Source organism: Chiroxiphia lanceolata, chromosome 4 (genome assembly GCF_009829145.1).
Source record: "Chiroxiphia lanceolata isolate bChiLan1 chromosome 4, bChiLan1.pri, whole genome shotgun sequence".
Lineage (NCBI taxonomy): Eukaryota > Metazoa > Chordata > Aves > Passeriformes > Pipridae > Chiroxiphia > Chiroxiphia lanceolata.
The window spans coordinates 21,356,285-21,369,748 of NC_045640.1; the positions used below are offsets into that span (position 1 = coordinate 21,356,285).

Below are 13,464 nucleotides of genomic sequence, written 5' to 3' on the forward strand. Positions count from 1 at the left end.
TTACCGTTGCTTTGAACCACCTCAACATATACGGCCGCTTTTCGCTCAAATATGTCATCGCGATGAAAGAAAAGCATTTCGCTACATTCGTCTGCATGCATTTTTATTCAAAACAGCCACCCATAAAGAGGAATGTACACACGCACACATAGAACCCGCAACAACTTGTTTTCCCACATGTGTTCACAGAGGGAGAAAGAGCAGCTGGATTCTTGCTTCCCCCTCGCTGCGCGCACGCACGGACACACACACACAGGCACACACGCATGCACACCTCCGCACACGCCGGTTCTTCCCACTGGGTGCCCTATGTTCGCCTGCTCCCGGAGTCTCCCTTTTCCCTCCGGGATCCGAGCGGAGAGGACACGTACAGGATCCAGGCATCACCAAGCGCAGGGAGGCACACAAAAGCCATACTCGATTAAATGGCACAAAGTCAAAAGGAGACGCGAACTAGGGATGGCAGAATAAGCAAAGTTGAGCAGAGCTTTAACATTAAAGTTTATTTCCCACTTACCCAGGTAGGTGACGCTACATTTTAGCTATCATCGAAGCAGCAAGTCTCTGTTCGGAAATAAATCTGTTACTTCTTACATGTGTTTATTCTACTAACCCTCTCGCCCCCATCCTGATCGTCTTCTCCGAGGTTTTGTGTTTTTTTTTTCTCCTAGGAAACCCACAAACATGCTGAAAAGACACATTCAAATCATGGTAATAGGAAGAACACAATTACAAAAACCGAGAGGCTCAAACAGCACTGGGAAACAGGACGAAAGTCTGAGATCTAAGGCAGCCCCCCTTGCTCCCTGGAGTTTTATGCAGTTACAGTGACTGCAGCTATTTCACAAAAGCACCAACACGACAGGGGAAGGTGGGAATCTGCGAAACGACTTTCCTTACCAGCGTGATTCCGCAAAATGCAGAATAGAAGAAAAGAAAGGCGAATAAACATTTGCTTTAAAAATCGTTGCTCGATTCACAGGCTACAGCGGAGGTGGGGAGGGAAAGGGTAGGAGAAAATCACTAGAGAGGTTTGAGAAGGCAACAGAAGCAATACTCGGGCGTGAAATGAGGTTCGGTTTTGAGGACTGAACTGGTGTTTTGAGATGAGCAGCTATCCCACTTGCAGCACTAGCAGCAGCAGAGACAGAGGGTAAGACTGAGCTTTCTGGAGTGCAGCGCTTGACTCGTCCTCCCTCCTCCTCCTCCCTCCCTTTCTCCCTCCCTCTCTCACTCTCGCTCTCTCTCTCTGCTCTCCCTCTTTCTCTCTCTCCCTCTCTCTTTCTGTGTGTATGTAGCGCAGGCGGCTCTGCTGCTGCAGCGTCAGGGAAGAGCTACCGAGAGAGGCTTCAGCAGCTCCCACCACTTTGGGCAAACTTGCCGGTTTACCGCTTCTTCTTTTTTTTTCCTTTTTTTTTTTTCTTCCGAGTGGGAAGCTTCTCAATTGCCATTCAACATTTTAAAGCACAAGCCGCTCTGCCGTGAAAGCGCCTGATCCACACTTCTCTGAAAGACACAGGAGGGAATACACAATTGCAGATTTCACCCACTGTGGCGGTGCAGATCACAGGAAACAACTGATTGATATAATTTTATTTGCAAATAGAACTCTGTTTTTTCTTTTTTTTTTTAATCGCGTCGCGGATCTTTTCCCCTCCCCTTTGCCATTCCGCTTATATGGATGTAATTCAGAATCTGTGTTAATTCACGTGGGGGATCCAGTTACATCTTGTTCCGCTCCGGGTATATTTACGAGCGACCAATAATCGCCTTTGGACACATAGTTTTGTTGCTAACCTTTGAACTGAAAGGATCAAGTTCAGATCTGGTTACCTGCATTGGGACGGGAAGGAAGAGAAGAGAGAGAGAGAGAGAGAGAGAGAGAGACTGCAATCTCATTTGTGAATCGCTCTCAGTGCTGCAGATCCAGATTGCTATAACACATGCAGTGCAAATGCAGGTAAGGCACACACACAAACTGCGGATGCAAAAACAAACTTGGGACTATTGTGTGTCTATGTTCTTATCTCCAGCCTTGCAAATTCTGGGCAAACGGCTTCTGCAGTTTCTGTATCGTTGCTTTGTGACTAATGACCTTGCGCAGAGTTGTTAAAAAAAATCCGCTCCGGAGAAAGAGCTGAACATTTTAGGCGATCTCTGAAGATGGATTTGGGTGCTTTTCTGCCAACCAAAGGGGATATTCTGTGGACTGCTCTGTAATACTCGGGGTTCTTCTCCTATCAGCTGTGCAGCTACCGACATTATTGGGATTTTTATTTTTTCTTTACTTTTTTTTTTTTTTCCTAAGAACTCTCCATTGCTAAGAGGATTTGGAGTTTTCCCGACACAAGCCCTTTGAATAAAGCGAATCACATTTTTTTTTCCCCTGTGTGTGCAGAGAGGGGGAAGAATAAAGCTAATGCCTTGGTCGTAAACGGCTGAGAGAGAGAGAGAGAGGGAGAGAGAGGGAGACAGGAAAGAGAGAGAGAGTGTGAATTGTAGTTAACTCTAGTGTCGAAGAAGACGACTTGGGGGGCTTCGAATCGTACAGTGCTGCTCCTGCTTTTATTGCAAACCTTGCAAAGTGATTACAGTAAAATCAGAGAGGAGGAGGAGAAGGGGGAGGAGAAGGAAAATCCCATCCTATCTACCGAGATGAATCTTTAAAAAGCAAAATACACTGTCCCGTGAACTGTAAGTATATCGCAACTGGAAGGCAGGGAGGGCAGCAGAGGAGCCAGCAGCAGGGTTTTGACCACCAATTGCACCAGCCATGAGACAATAAGTTTCCAGGAATAAAAGGATTTTGTAATTGATCACCTGGACGCTCAGCCGCTCTGTTGGCTTATCAGGGGAGTTTACTGGGGGGGCAGGTGGGACTGAGAGGAGGGCGGGGGGTTTCAGTGCAGGGAAGATGAGGAAGATGCGGACCCTCCTTGGCTTTGTACATTGCTGCTGCTGCTTCTTGCTCCTCCTGCCTCTGCCGCTCTGGGTCAGCCTGGCAGCGGCTAAACAGCTCCTGAAGTACCGGCTGGCCGAGGAGGGACCCGCTGACATTCGCATCGGCAACGTGGCTTCTGACCTGGGTATCGTGACGGGCTCCGGAGAGGTGACATTCAGCCTGGAGTCGGGCTCCGACTATCTCAAGATCGATAACATAACCGGGGAACTGAGCACCACAGAGCGGCGCATCGACCGCGAAAAGCTGCCGCAGTGCCAGATGATCTTCGACGAGAACGAGTGCTTCCTGGACTTCGAGGTGTCGGTCATCGGCCCGTCGCAGAGCTGGGTGGACCTCTTCGAGGGCCGGGTCATCATCCTGGACATCAACGACAACACCCCCACCTTCCCTTCCCCCGTCCTCACGCTCACCGTGGAGGAGAACCGGCCCGTGGGGACCCTCTACTTGCTCCCCACCGCCACCGACAGGGACTTTGGCCGCAACGGCATCGAGCGCTACGAGCTTCTGCAGGAGCCCGGCGGGGACAGCGGCCGCCGCGCCGGCGGGGGAATCTCGGCCGCCGCGGCCCCCGAGAGCGCCCCCTACCCCGGCGGCAGCAAGCGGCGGCAGGAGGCGGAGGCGGCGGCCCGCAGCAGCGTCTTCGAGCTGCAGGTGGCTGACACCCTGGACGGGGAGAAGCAGCCACAGCTGATCGTCAAGGGGGCGCTGGACCGGGAGCAGCGGGACTCCTACGAGCTCAGCCTCCGCGTGCGGGATGGCGGCGACCCGGCACGGTCCTCGCAGGCGATCCTGAGGGTGCTGATCACCGACGTGAACGACAACAGCCCCCGCTTCGAGAAGAGCGTCTATGAGGCGGATCTGGCGGAGAACAGCAGCCCCGGGACCCCGATCCTGCAGCTGCGAGCCACCGACCTGGACGTGGGGGTGAATGGACAGATCGAGTATGTCTTTGGGGCGGCCACAGAGTCTGTCAGGCGTCTACTGCGGCTGGACGAGAACTCGGGCTGGCTCAGTGTCTTGCACCGCATCGACCGGGAGGAAGTGAACCAGCTTCGCTTCACTGTCATGGCCCGAGACCGGGGCCAGCCCCCCAAGACAGACAAGGCCACGGTTGTGCTGAACATCCGGGATGAGAACGACAATGTGCCCACCATCGACATCCGGAAAATTGGGCGCATTCCGCTCCGGGACGGGGTGGCTAGTGTGGCTGAGGACGTGCTGGTGGACACCCCCATCGCCCTGGTGCAGGTGTCAGACCGGGACCAAGGTGAAAATGGCGTGGTGACCTGCACCGTGGTAGGTGATGTGCCCTTCCAGCTCAAGCCGGCCAGCGAGGGTGAAGGGGAGCCACAGAATAAGCGCAAGTATTTCCTCCACACCTCAGCCCCTCTGGATTATGAAGCTGTCCGTGACTACAACGTGGTGATTGTAGCTGTGGACTCCGGCAGCCCCAGCTTGTCCAGCAACAATTCCCTGCTGGTGCGGGTTGGGGACACTAATGACAACCCTCCTGTGTTCAGCCAGGCCGTGTTGGAGGTCTCCTTCCCGGAAAACAACTTGCCAGGCGAGAGGGTTGCCACAGTGGTTGCCACGGATGCAGACAGCGGCAAGAACGCTGAGATCACCTACTCACTGGAGGCCTCACCCCTATCCTCAGAGGCACCAGGCAGCATCTTCAGCATCGACCCTGACTCTGGGGACGTGTCAGTGCAGGCGGTGTTGGACCGTGAGCAACGTGACACCTACGAGTTCCAGGTGACAGCCCGGGACAAAGGGGTGCCATCACTACAAGGCTCCACCACAGTGGTGGTGCGGGTGGCAGACCGCAATGACAATGAGCCGCGCTTCATGCAGGATGTGTTCACCTTCTATGTGAAGGAAAACCTGCAGCCCAACAGCCCTGTGGGCATGGTGACTGTAATGGACTTTGATAAGGGCCGCAACGCTGAGCTCAGCCTCTCCATTCAGCCTGGCGACCACGACCAGGCAGCTGGCATCTTTTCCATCGAGAATGACACCGGAACCATTTTCTCCACTGTCTCTTTTGACCGCGAACAGCAGACTAGCTACACCTTTAAGGTAAAGGCAGTGGATGGAGGTGAGCCACCACGCTCTGCCACTGCCACCGTGTCCCTCTTTGTGATGGATGAGAATGACAATGCACCCACAGTCACCTTCCCCAGCAACAGCTCCTACACTGTGCTGCCACCCTCCAGCAACATGCGCACTGTGGTGGCCACAGTGGTTGCCACCGACGCTGACACTGGTCTCAATGCTGACCTCAACTACAGCATTGTTGGGGGTAACCCCTTCAAACTCTTTGAGATAGACCCAGCCAGTGGTGTGGTGTCACTGGTGGGCAAGCTGGCCCCCAAGCACTACGGCCTGCACCGCCTGGTTGTGCAGGTGAATGACAGTGGGCAGCCTCCCCAGTCTACAACTGCCCTACTCCATGTCTTCGTCAATGAGAGCCTGTCCAATGCTACCGTGGTGGAGAGCCAGGTGGCCCGCAGCCTTCACACTCCCTTGGCCCAGGACATCGCTGGTGACCCCAGCTACGAGCTGAGCAAGCAGCGGCTTAGCATAGTCATTGGTGTGGTGGCTGGCATCATGACTGTCATCCTCCTCATCCTAGTGGTGGTTATGGCCCGCTACTGCCGCTCCAAGGGCAAGCATGGCTACGAGGCTGGCAAGAAGGACCATGAGGATTTCTTCACCCCACAGCAGCACGACAAGGCCAAGAAGCCCAAGAAGGACAAGAAAGGCAAGAAGGGCAAGCAGCCCCTCTACAGCAGCATCGTCACTGTTGAGGCTTCCAAGCCCAACGGGCAGCGCTACGACAGCGTCAACGAGAAGCTCTCAGACAGCCCTGGTATGGGCCGATACCGCTCCGTCAATGGCGGCCCGGGCAGCCCCGACCTGGCCAGGCACTACAAGTCGAGCTCGCCTCTGCCCACCGTCCAGCTGCACCCGCAGTCTCCCACCGCCGGCAAAAAGCACCAGGCCGTACAGGACCTGCCCCCGGCCAACACCTTCGTGGGCGCCGGCGACAACATCTCCATCGGCTCGGACCACTGCTCCGAGTACAGCTGCCAGGCCAGCAGCAAGTACAGCAAGCAGGTAAGAGCGCTGCGCCCTGCGCACCCCCCGCGGGGCCCCGACACGCACACGCACACACAGAGCGGGTGAGGGAGCGGGGACTGATGCCGCACCCCCGCCTCCCACACTGGCACAGGCACACACCACCGTCAGGTTCAATGACCCGTTCAGTCTGGTATCCCCGCCCCCTTCCCCCAGGCAGGCAGGTGCGCAACACACAGCACGCAGGAAGGACAGCCAGCTATCTTTATTGGTTTTTATTATTATTAGTAGTAGTAGTATTTTTACTATTCCTTCCGCTTTTCAGACCCGGCAGCCAAACAGCCTGTCCATGTAGCCGCACCAAGGGGGGCAGGTTGCCCCGCCGTAGGTGCAGCGGCAGCCGGGCGCGGGGGCAGGGCACGGGCCAGGGATTTGGCCGCTAGCCCCCGACAGCGAGCTGTAAGGCAACTTGAGATGCCTTTATTAGCTGCTCGCCCGGAGGCCAAACCAGGCGGTTTGGGGGGGGGGGGTGTGGGGTGTGTGGAGAATCAGGACGCCCCCACATCGGGCGGAGCCGCCATCCCCCGCCCGCCCCCCGGCCCCGCCTTCAGCAGCCGGTCCTTTCGCTTCCCCCGTCGAGATGCTTTCACAGCCTCAGAGACGTGTCGGCTCCGGCTGAGGTGGAAAGTTTCGCCTCAGCATCCAGGTGTTTCGGGGAAAGGGGGTTGCTGCCTGCCTGACGCTTCCTAAAGCTGTGAGTGAGAGTGGATTTGCAGCCGACGCGCTGAAGCGTTAATGGCTGTAATTACCAGGTCTTTCATTAGGACCAAAATCCTTAAATAATCCACATAGCCTATCTGCGATCTAATTTACACCGCTGAGACTGCACTCATTTCAGTAGTTGCTCTGAATACACATAAGCATTAGTGAGTTTAGAATCGCAACTCCAGTATGTTTTCATTGTTTTTTGTTTGTTTGTTTTTGGTTTTGGTTTTGGTTTTTTTTAATGCCCCTCTTGCCTATCATATGAAATTTCATTCAACCTGAGAGGCCCTCATTTGCCAGCCCAGCTGCCGCATAGCTCTGTTTGTAGGGTGTGACTGCCGTGAGACCTCTCGGAGGTGCCTTCAGGGGTGCCACAAGTGACTGGCTCTGGTCTCGGCTGCATTGGCGGGGATTGGTTCGGTGAAGCTCCGATAGCCTAAAACTGGTGACGGTAGTGACTGATTTACAGTTCTTACAATAAAATAGAGATAGCACAGAGGGGAATCAAGCTCCTAAGTGAAAGCATCTGTTTATTTTATAAGACACATACGTAGCCTGAACAGAGGTTGCTTTTCTTTAGAGGAGTACTTTTTGGGTGATAATGAAATGAGATAACTTCACACAGTGATTTCCATCACATCCTTATATATAAGATAATATTCTGAACATTTCCTCAGCTACAGTGCTTGTTACACAAGAGTCTAGGAGTAAATGAATGCTGATTCGTGTAAATACACAGCCAAGACTGGAACAGGGAAATTCTGACTCGTTTGACAAAAATGCTTTCTGTTCACTTTATTAACATGCAAATATGGTACACGATGACTTTTTTTTTTAATACTTTGAAATGTCTGCTAATTTAGTCCAATTGAAGTTTTATCACGTGTCGCCAGTATTTGCATTCTGCTCAGAAACATTTAAAATATTGTATTTAAAATATTATGTTATTGTAAAATAACATAATTGTATGAGTCCCTCCAGTCTTTCAGGTCACCAAAAAAATGTGATTGATGTACTATCTGCCAGCACTTTTGTGTATGTGCTTTTACAACTGATATAGACTTACAGACCACTTGACACAGTAGTTTCTGGGTGATACATTTCATTAACTCTCTCCTAGAGAGTACATCACAATTTCAGTTTGTGAATAGTCTGTATAAAGTATAAAGTGCTAAGAAAGTTACCTTCCATCTCCTAAGTCTTATTAAGCACATAGTAGATTATGCCATTTTAGCCAAAGCTGGAATAAAAGGAGCAATGGAATATATGCTAATCAGATACTGCTTCTTTCTTGCTGCTGCAATTTATCTAAACATATGGATTATAATGTGTTAAAGTGTAATTTCTTTTTAGTGTAAAAGAATGACTTGTATTTTAAGTGTAGGAATGGTAAAGCAATATACCTTACAAATTGCTGTTTTGCTTGATAAAAAAAAAACTTATTTAAGATTTTATTACAGAAATATGTTTGAATTACTTAACGTTTTCCAAAAATATGTTTTCATATAAAATATATTAGAAAACTTCTTTGTAGAAGAAAATGGCTTTATTACACTTTTATTTGCAACAATCAAACTAAAAGTACACCCTGAGTTGCTCCATTACTTATGTAGTTTGTTACAAAAACAATTTCTCAGTGTGGATGGTTTTCTTGTACTAAATATTTAGTCTGTTATGAAGGTTTGTTTTCCCAAGTAATTTATAGCCAGTATTCTAATGTCTTATCTGTTTATTTTTAAACAAGTAGAAAATATTTACACACATGCACATAAGTTGGAAATTGTGCAAGAAAACAATAAAGGTAGTCTAAATAATGGACTTTATGGGAGAGACTATCAGTGGTAACCTTTGTTACCACTGTCCTGTGGGTACTTACCAGCTTGTTGCTGAGTGACATTTGTATAGTTTTGTTCATGCTTTTGTATGGGGACATACATGTATAATGGGGACATTAAGACTTGCATAAACAATATATACCCTTTTCACATCTCAAACATTGACAGTTCAGTATTTCTTAATTTAGCAGGCAAAATACATGAGGATTTTTAACACCCAAACCACATGGAGCTCTTGTTCAGCACATTGTTCAGAGAGAAATGTGAAGCAGATGCAGATAAATGTGGTGTATATCAGGTTCTGATGTGGTGTATATCAGATTGTTTCATAGTTCTCTTGTACATGTGAGACAGAACCAGTGGCATATTGACATCATGGTAGGGAGACTTCTTGAAATCTCTGAGACTGTCTTTATTTACTCACTGTCAGTTCCCTTTGTTCGAAGGAGACATTAGAAGGTGTATAAAATTTTAGAACAAATAAGTGAACTCAGCAGAATGTACCTGCTCGAAGTTACTGGAGATGAGAGCAATACTAATTTCCCATTAGTGTAATTAGAATTGGTAATTGATACTTTTGTATACCTACAGTAGAGCAGTCGGGGAAGAAGTCTCTACTTACATGACCGACTGGTGTACCCCAGCGAATGCAAGTTGTTTTCATTCTGATTATTTGATACTTCCTTTTTAAGTTGATGAATTGAATTCTTATTTGAGTTCCCAAATATATCTTGTTTGATACAGTATTGTATAAGAGAACTCCAGTGGCGAAAACTGCAAGCAATTTGTAACTCTCCTCCTTGACATCATGTGTTATATGAAGTTAAAAACTAAATTCTGTATTCAGTAGACTTCTGACATTTCACTGTCACTTTTTTTTAGGAAAGAACTTTCAGAAACGTAACTCCTATTCTTGTCTTATTTAATGTAGTATTACTCTGAAATATTCTTTTATCCTCTCACTTATCAATTCTCTCCTTTTCAGTAAGGCACTAACATATCTACTTAATGCCAAACAAATTTTAAATCACTTAGTATTCCACAGGTCTTAATTACTTGCCAAAAGTTAAAGCTGTATGCTGCCTGTGAGGAGCCTGGTTACTACTAACTTCCAGTAAAGACAGCCAAAGATAAGGAAAGCTCAGGGCCTTAGGGGAGTCACTTAGCAGCTTGGAGAGTTACATACTTAATCATAATTCTCATAATGGATTTTAATTGTAAACAATTGTTTATTTTGTCATTTAGTTACAGATATATCTTTATAATATACGCTTTCCCCTCCCCACTTTGTCTTACAGTGCAAAATAGTGGCATCTAATCAGGTTTATTTCACTGAAACTTTTAATCACGAATCAGTGTTAACAACCGCTGTTTGAACAACAGGCATTTTAAATACTGTTTATATGTTTATAATTTTTTACCATCATATTATCTTGGTTTCTTTTTTACTTGCTCTGCTAAACAGTGATTATTGACTCCTTAAAACACTGCAGTTATGGTGCTGCCATTTTTTTTCTTTGTTGTTATTTTTAAGAGGTGCTGGTCCCTGTCAGTAGAATTAGCAGAATCAGTACAGGAATTTCTGAGCAGCATTATTTCTTTGCTTGGGGTATTGGCTTCTTAGCCAGTTCTGTAACTCTTTATGAAAAATCCCAATGCCTTTTCTCATTGGAAATGTACTGTTTAGTGAAGAAAAAAATATTCATCATACCAGAGTGGGCTGACACACTAATCAGAATTGGATGCATTTGCTGTAAAGTCTTATTTCCATGAAAGTGAAATATGTAGAAATTAATTTCTGAAAAAAATTATTTGCATACTAACCAGATAATTTATTTTGGAATATTTCAAACATTAATTAGTCTGTTGCAATATAGAAGCATTTTGACTAGTTGGTTATCATGTGTGTGAATTGTATCTATAAACTAAATGGGTCAATTTCCTCATAAACATGCACATATACCCAGCAGCCTTGACAGGACCCAAAATTCATCCATTAAGGGGGCAATCAGTTTAACCATGCAGGAAAGCATCATCTTTCTTCTTGCTTATGTACAGATGCACACACACGTACACAGAGATGCTTATATCAAAGGATATTTTTATAATCACAGAGCAACTCTAAAGAATGAAGTTTTACACAATTTTTAGATAAGCAAATATCCTACAGTATAATAATAATAATAACAATTCATAAGCGTAATGTAAAAAAAATGGGAACGTTGTTATTAAGTATAAACATTTACATTGGTGAATTCTTTCATACATTTGACTTTACTCTTTAGTGAAAAGTATACAGAAGTATTTTCAATTTTCTGTTCTAATTTTGCCTTATATTAAATATTTTGCAATTAGTTTTTAAAAGTGACCCACATTTGACCTTCAGTAACAAATTATGATGAAAGAGGGGCTAATTAAACATGAAATGGATGGATCGTTGATGCTTTAATTATCTTTATTTAACACAAAGTGTTCCACTGATAAGTGCAGCTTTTATTTTTTTCCTCTGCAGTAAAATCATCTTGTACAGTGTGCAAATGACTAAGTTACCACTGAATCAGTCTGTGCTCCCAGGAGATGTACAAAGCCAAAAGGGACAGGATCTGAGTAAAGGAGGATTCATGCTCTGAATAAGTAAAGAACAGTACTATTATAGGCAAGGGGTAGCAAGAAACACCTTTAAAAGGATAGAATCTGATTTATCAACTCAGACAGTTCTCTGGCGTTATACCTGCTGTTATGAACCTGGGTTATAACCACTGTTAGCAGTTTGACTATCGCAATGTCAGTCTTTGTGCTGTAGCAATGTATTTCTTAGTGGGATTCTTCCTCTTTCTCTTTCTCTCTCTCTTGTTTTTTGTGATTTTGTTTTTTTTTTCTTTTTCAAATTTATATTTAGTTGCCTTGTTTTCTAATATTTGAGATATTTGCTCATTTGACCATCAGTACAGCTGTGTTTCTGAGATATACCCACAGCTTCAGATGCATTTTCCTTTAAGTATTTTCTTTCAGAAGTTTTAGAAAGTTTATGTAGTTAGTGATCTGCTGGGCTACTTTCAGATGTAAAACTAATAAATTTGGTTTTGCATTAAAATAGAAAATCAACAAACTTCAGAAGTAGTTAGCATTACGCTTATAAGTCAATTAAATCCTTGACATGCACTGTGAACTCTTCTCTATGAACTCTTTGCTGAACATTTTAGTATTTAATTACTAATCTTAACAGGATTAACATAATTTTCTTTGACTATATATGTATAGGAAATACTGATGCAGGCATATGAGCAAGTACAGTAGAGTACCTAGCAGGCTGGTTTTCTAAGTCTGCTTTCAACATAAACTATTAAAGCTTCAGTCTTAGGCCACATATAATATGTTCCATGTCATTTATGTTCTACATTTCTCCATTTTAAAAAATTTATTACTTTTTTAGGTGTGTTTATCTCACTGTGTGCTGAGGGGATAGTATTTTTGTATTTTTCTTCCTGGATTTTTCTGTCCTGGAAGAGTAGATTTGTTGTCTATCTGTCATCAGATTTTGGACTTTGTAGCATATATTATACATTCATTGTAATCAATAATTGAAAGGACAACAATAGACCAAAAGCTACTATCAAGGATCAAAATAAAGCTTTTATTATTGTTATTTTTATATAAATTTTCATTATTTTATTTTTTAATCAAATTTGTAAGAGAAAATTCTGGCATTCATACATTCATTCAAGCTAGGACTGACATACTAGTAACTGTCTGCCATATACTTCAGGAAACGGAGACATCCCAAGGTCACTTTTATTTTGCTGTTGTGGATGACAAAATATTACGCTAATACAAGAGTAACTAAGGTTAGCTGGGGCATCTGAAATGTGATTTAGAAGAACAGAATAATGCATAGGAGGTTTTAAAAGTTTTTTATTTCTTATTTTAATACAATTTCCTCTATAAATATTTAACTGAGAGCAGCCCACAAACACAGGTCAAAATCTCCAAATGCGGTTATACTGAAATACCAGTTAGTCAAGTTCCTGAATTATGTCAGTGACACACAGTGAAGTTATCCAACTGTGCGGAACTGTGCTTAACATGAGTCATTTGCTCACTCCTGTGTAGCCATTTTCGCTGAAGAGGTCTACAATCACAATTAAGAACAACTTCTAAATGTATTAAAAATTAGGGAATCAGCTGCATATATAGCATATATGAACAGAAGTGGAGGAACCACTTTATTTTTTGTGGAAGGAGAAGATGGAAAAACTTTAGAGTAAGTTTTGGAGTTTACAAGTTTGAACAGAAACAATGTGCTGTCCCCATCTAAAACTGAAAGGTAAATAAAAGTGATGTACTTTCTTTTTTTTTTATTGTTTATATCAGTCAAGAAATCCTCTCATTTAGGTAACAGCTATTTTGCAGTCATTAGTTTGTAAGATGCTACAGCATAGCCCCAAAAGTACAATTCAGTTTTACTCAGAGTGGATCACAAATGGCACAATTCTTAGAAACTGAAGAAAAGCATTATCTTTGTCTTTCAAAACTTAATTTGCCTTATTGACTACTGACTAGAGTGGGTACTTTTTTTAAAGGCAAACATTTTTCTGTCAGATGAGATTTTGTTACAGATTTGATGTTCTGAATCAAACAACCTAACGTCTGAGTTTGTAATTCTTGAATGAAAGGAATGTGTGGTTGCAAGTGGCATTCTTGCAGTATTAGAAAGCAAAAAAAGTAGCATTTAGCAAAGTTTTGATATAGACTCTTTTATTATCTGCAGATAATTATAGATAATGTAGAGTCAATTTTTTAAGACTAGGTACAGAATGTAGG

The 13,464-nt window shown here is 44.7% G+C and overlaps 1 protein-coding gene across 5 annotated transcripts in view; it reads left to right on the forward strand.

Moving 5' to 3' along the window:
- The first annotated feature begins 1,286 nt into the window (after nt 1-1,286).
- PCDH7 (protocadherin 7) overlaps nt 1,287-13,464 on the forward strand; it is a 366,930-nt gene continuing 354,752 nt past the window's right edge. For all 5 annotated transcript variants that reach the window (XM_032686127.1, XM_032686124.1, XM_032686125.1 and 2 more), the window contains exon 1: nt 1,287-6,082. In XM_032686127.1, the coding sequence (XP_032542018.1) occupies nt 2,915-6,082 (3,168 nt within the window). In that variant the 5' untranslated portion in view covers nt 1,287-2,914. The remainder of the gene's footprint in view (nt 6,083-13,464) is intronic.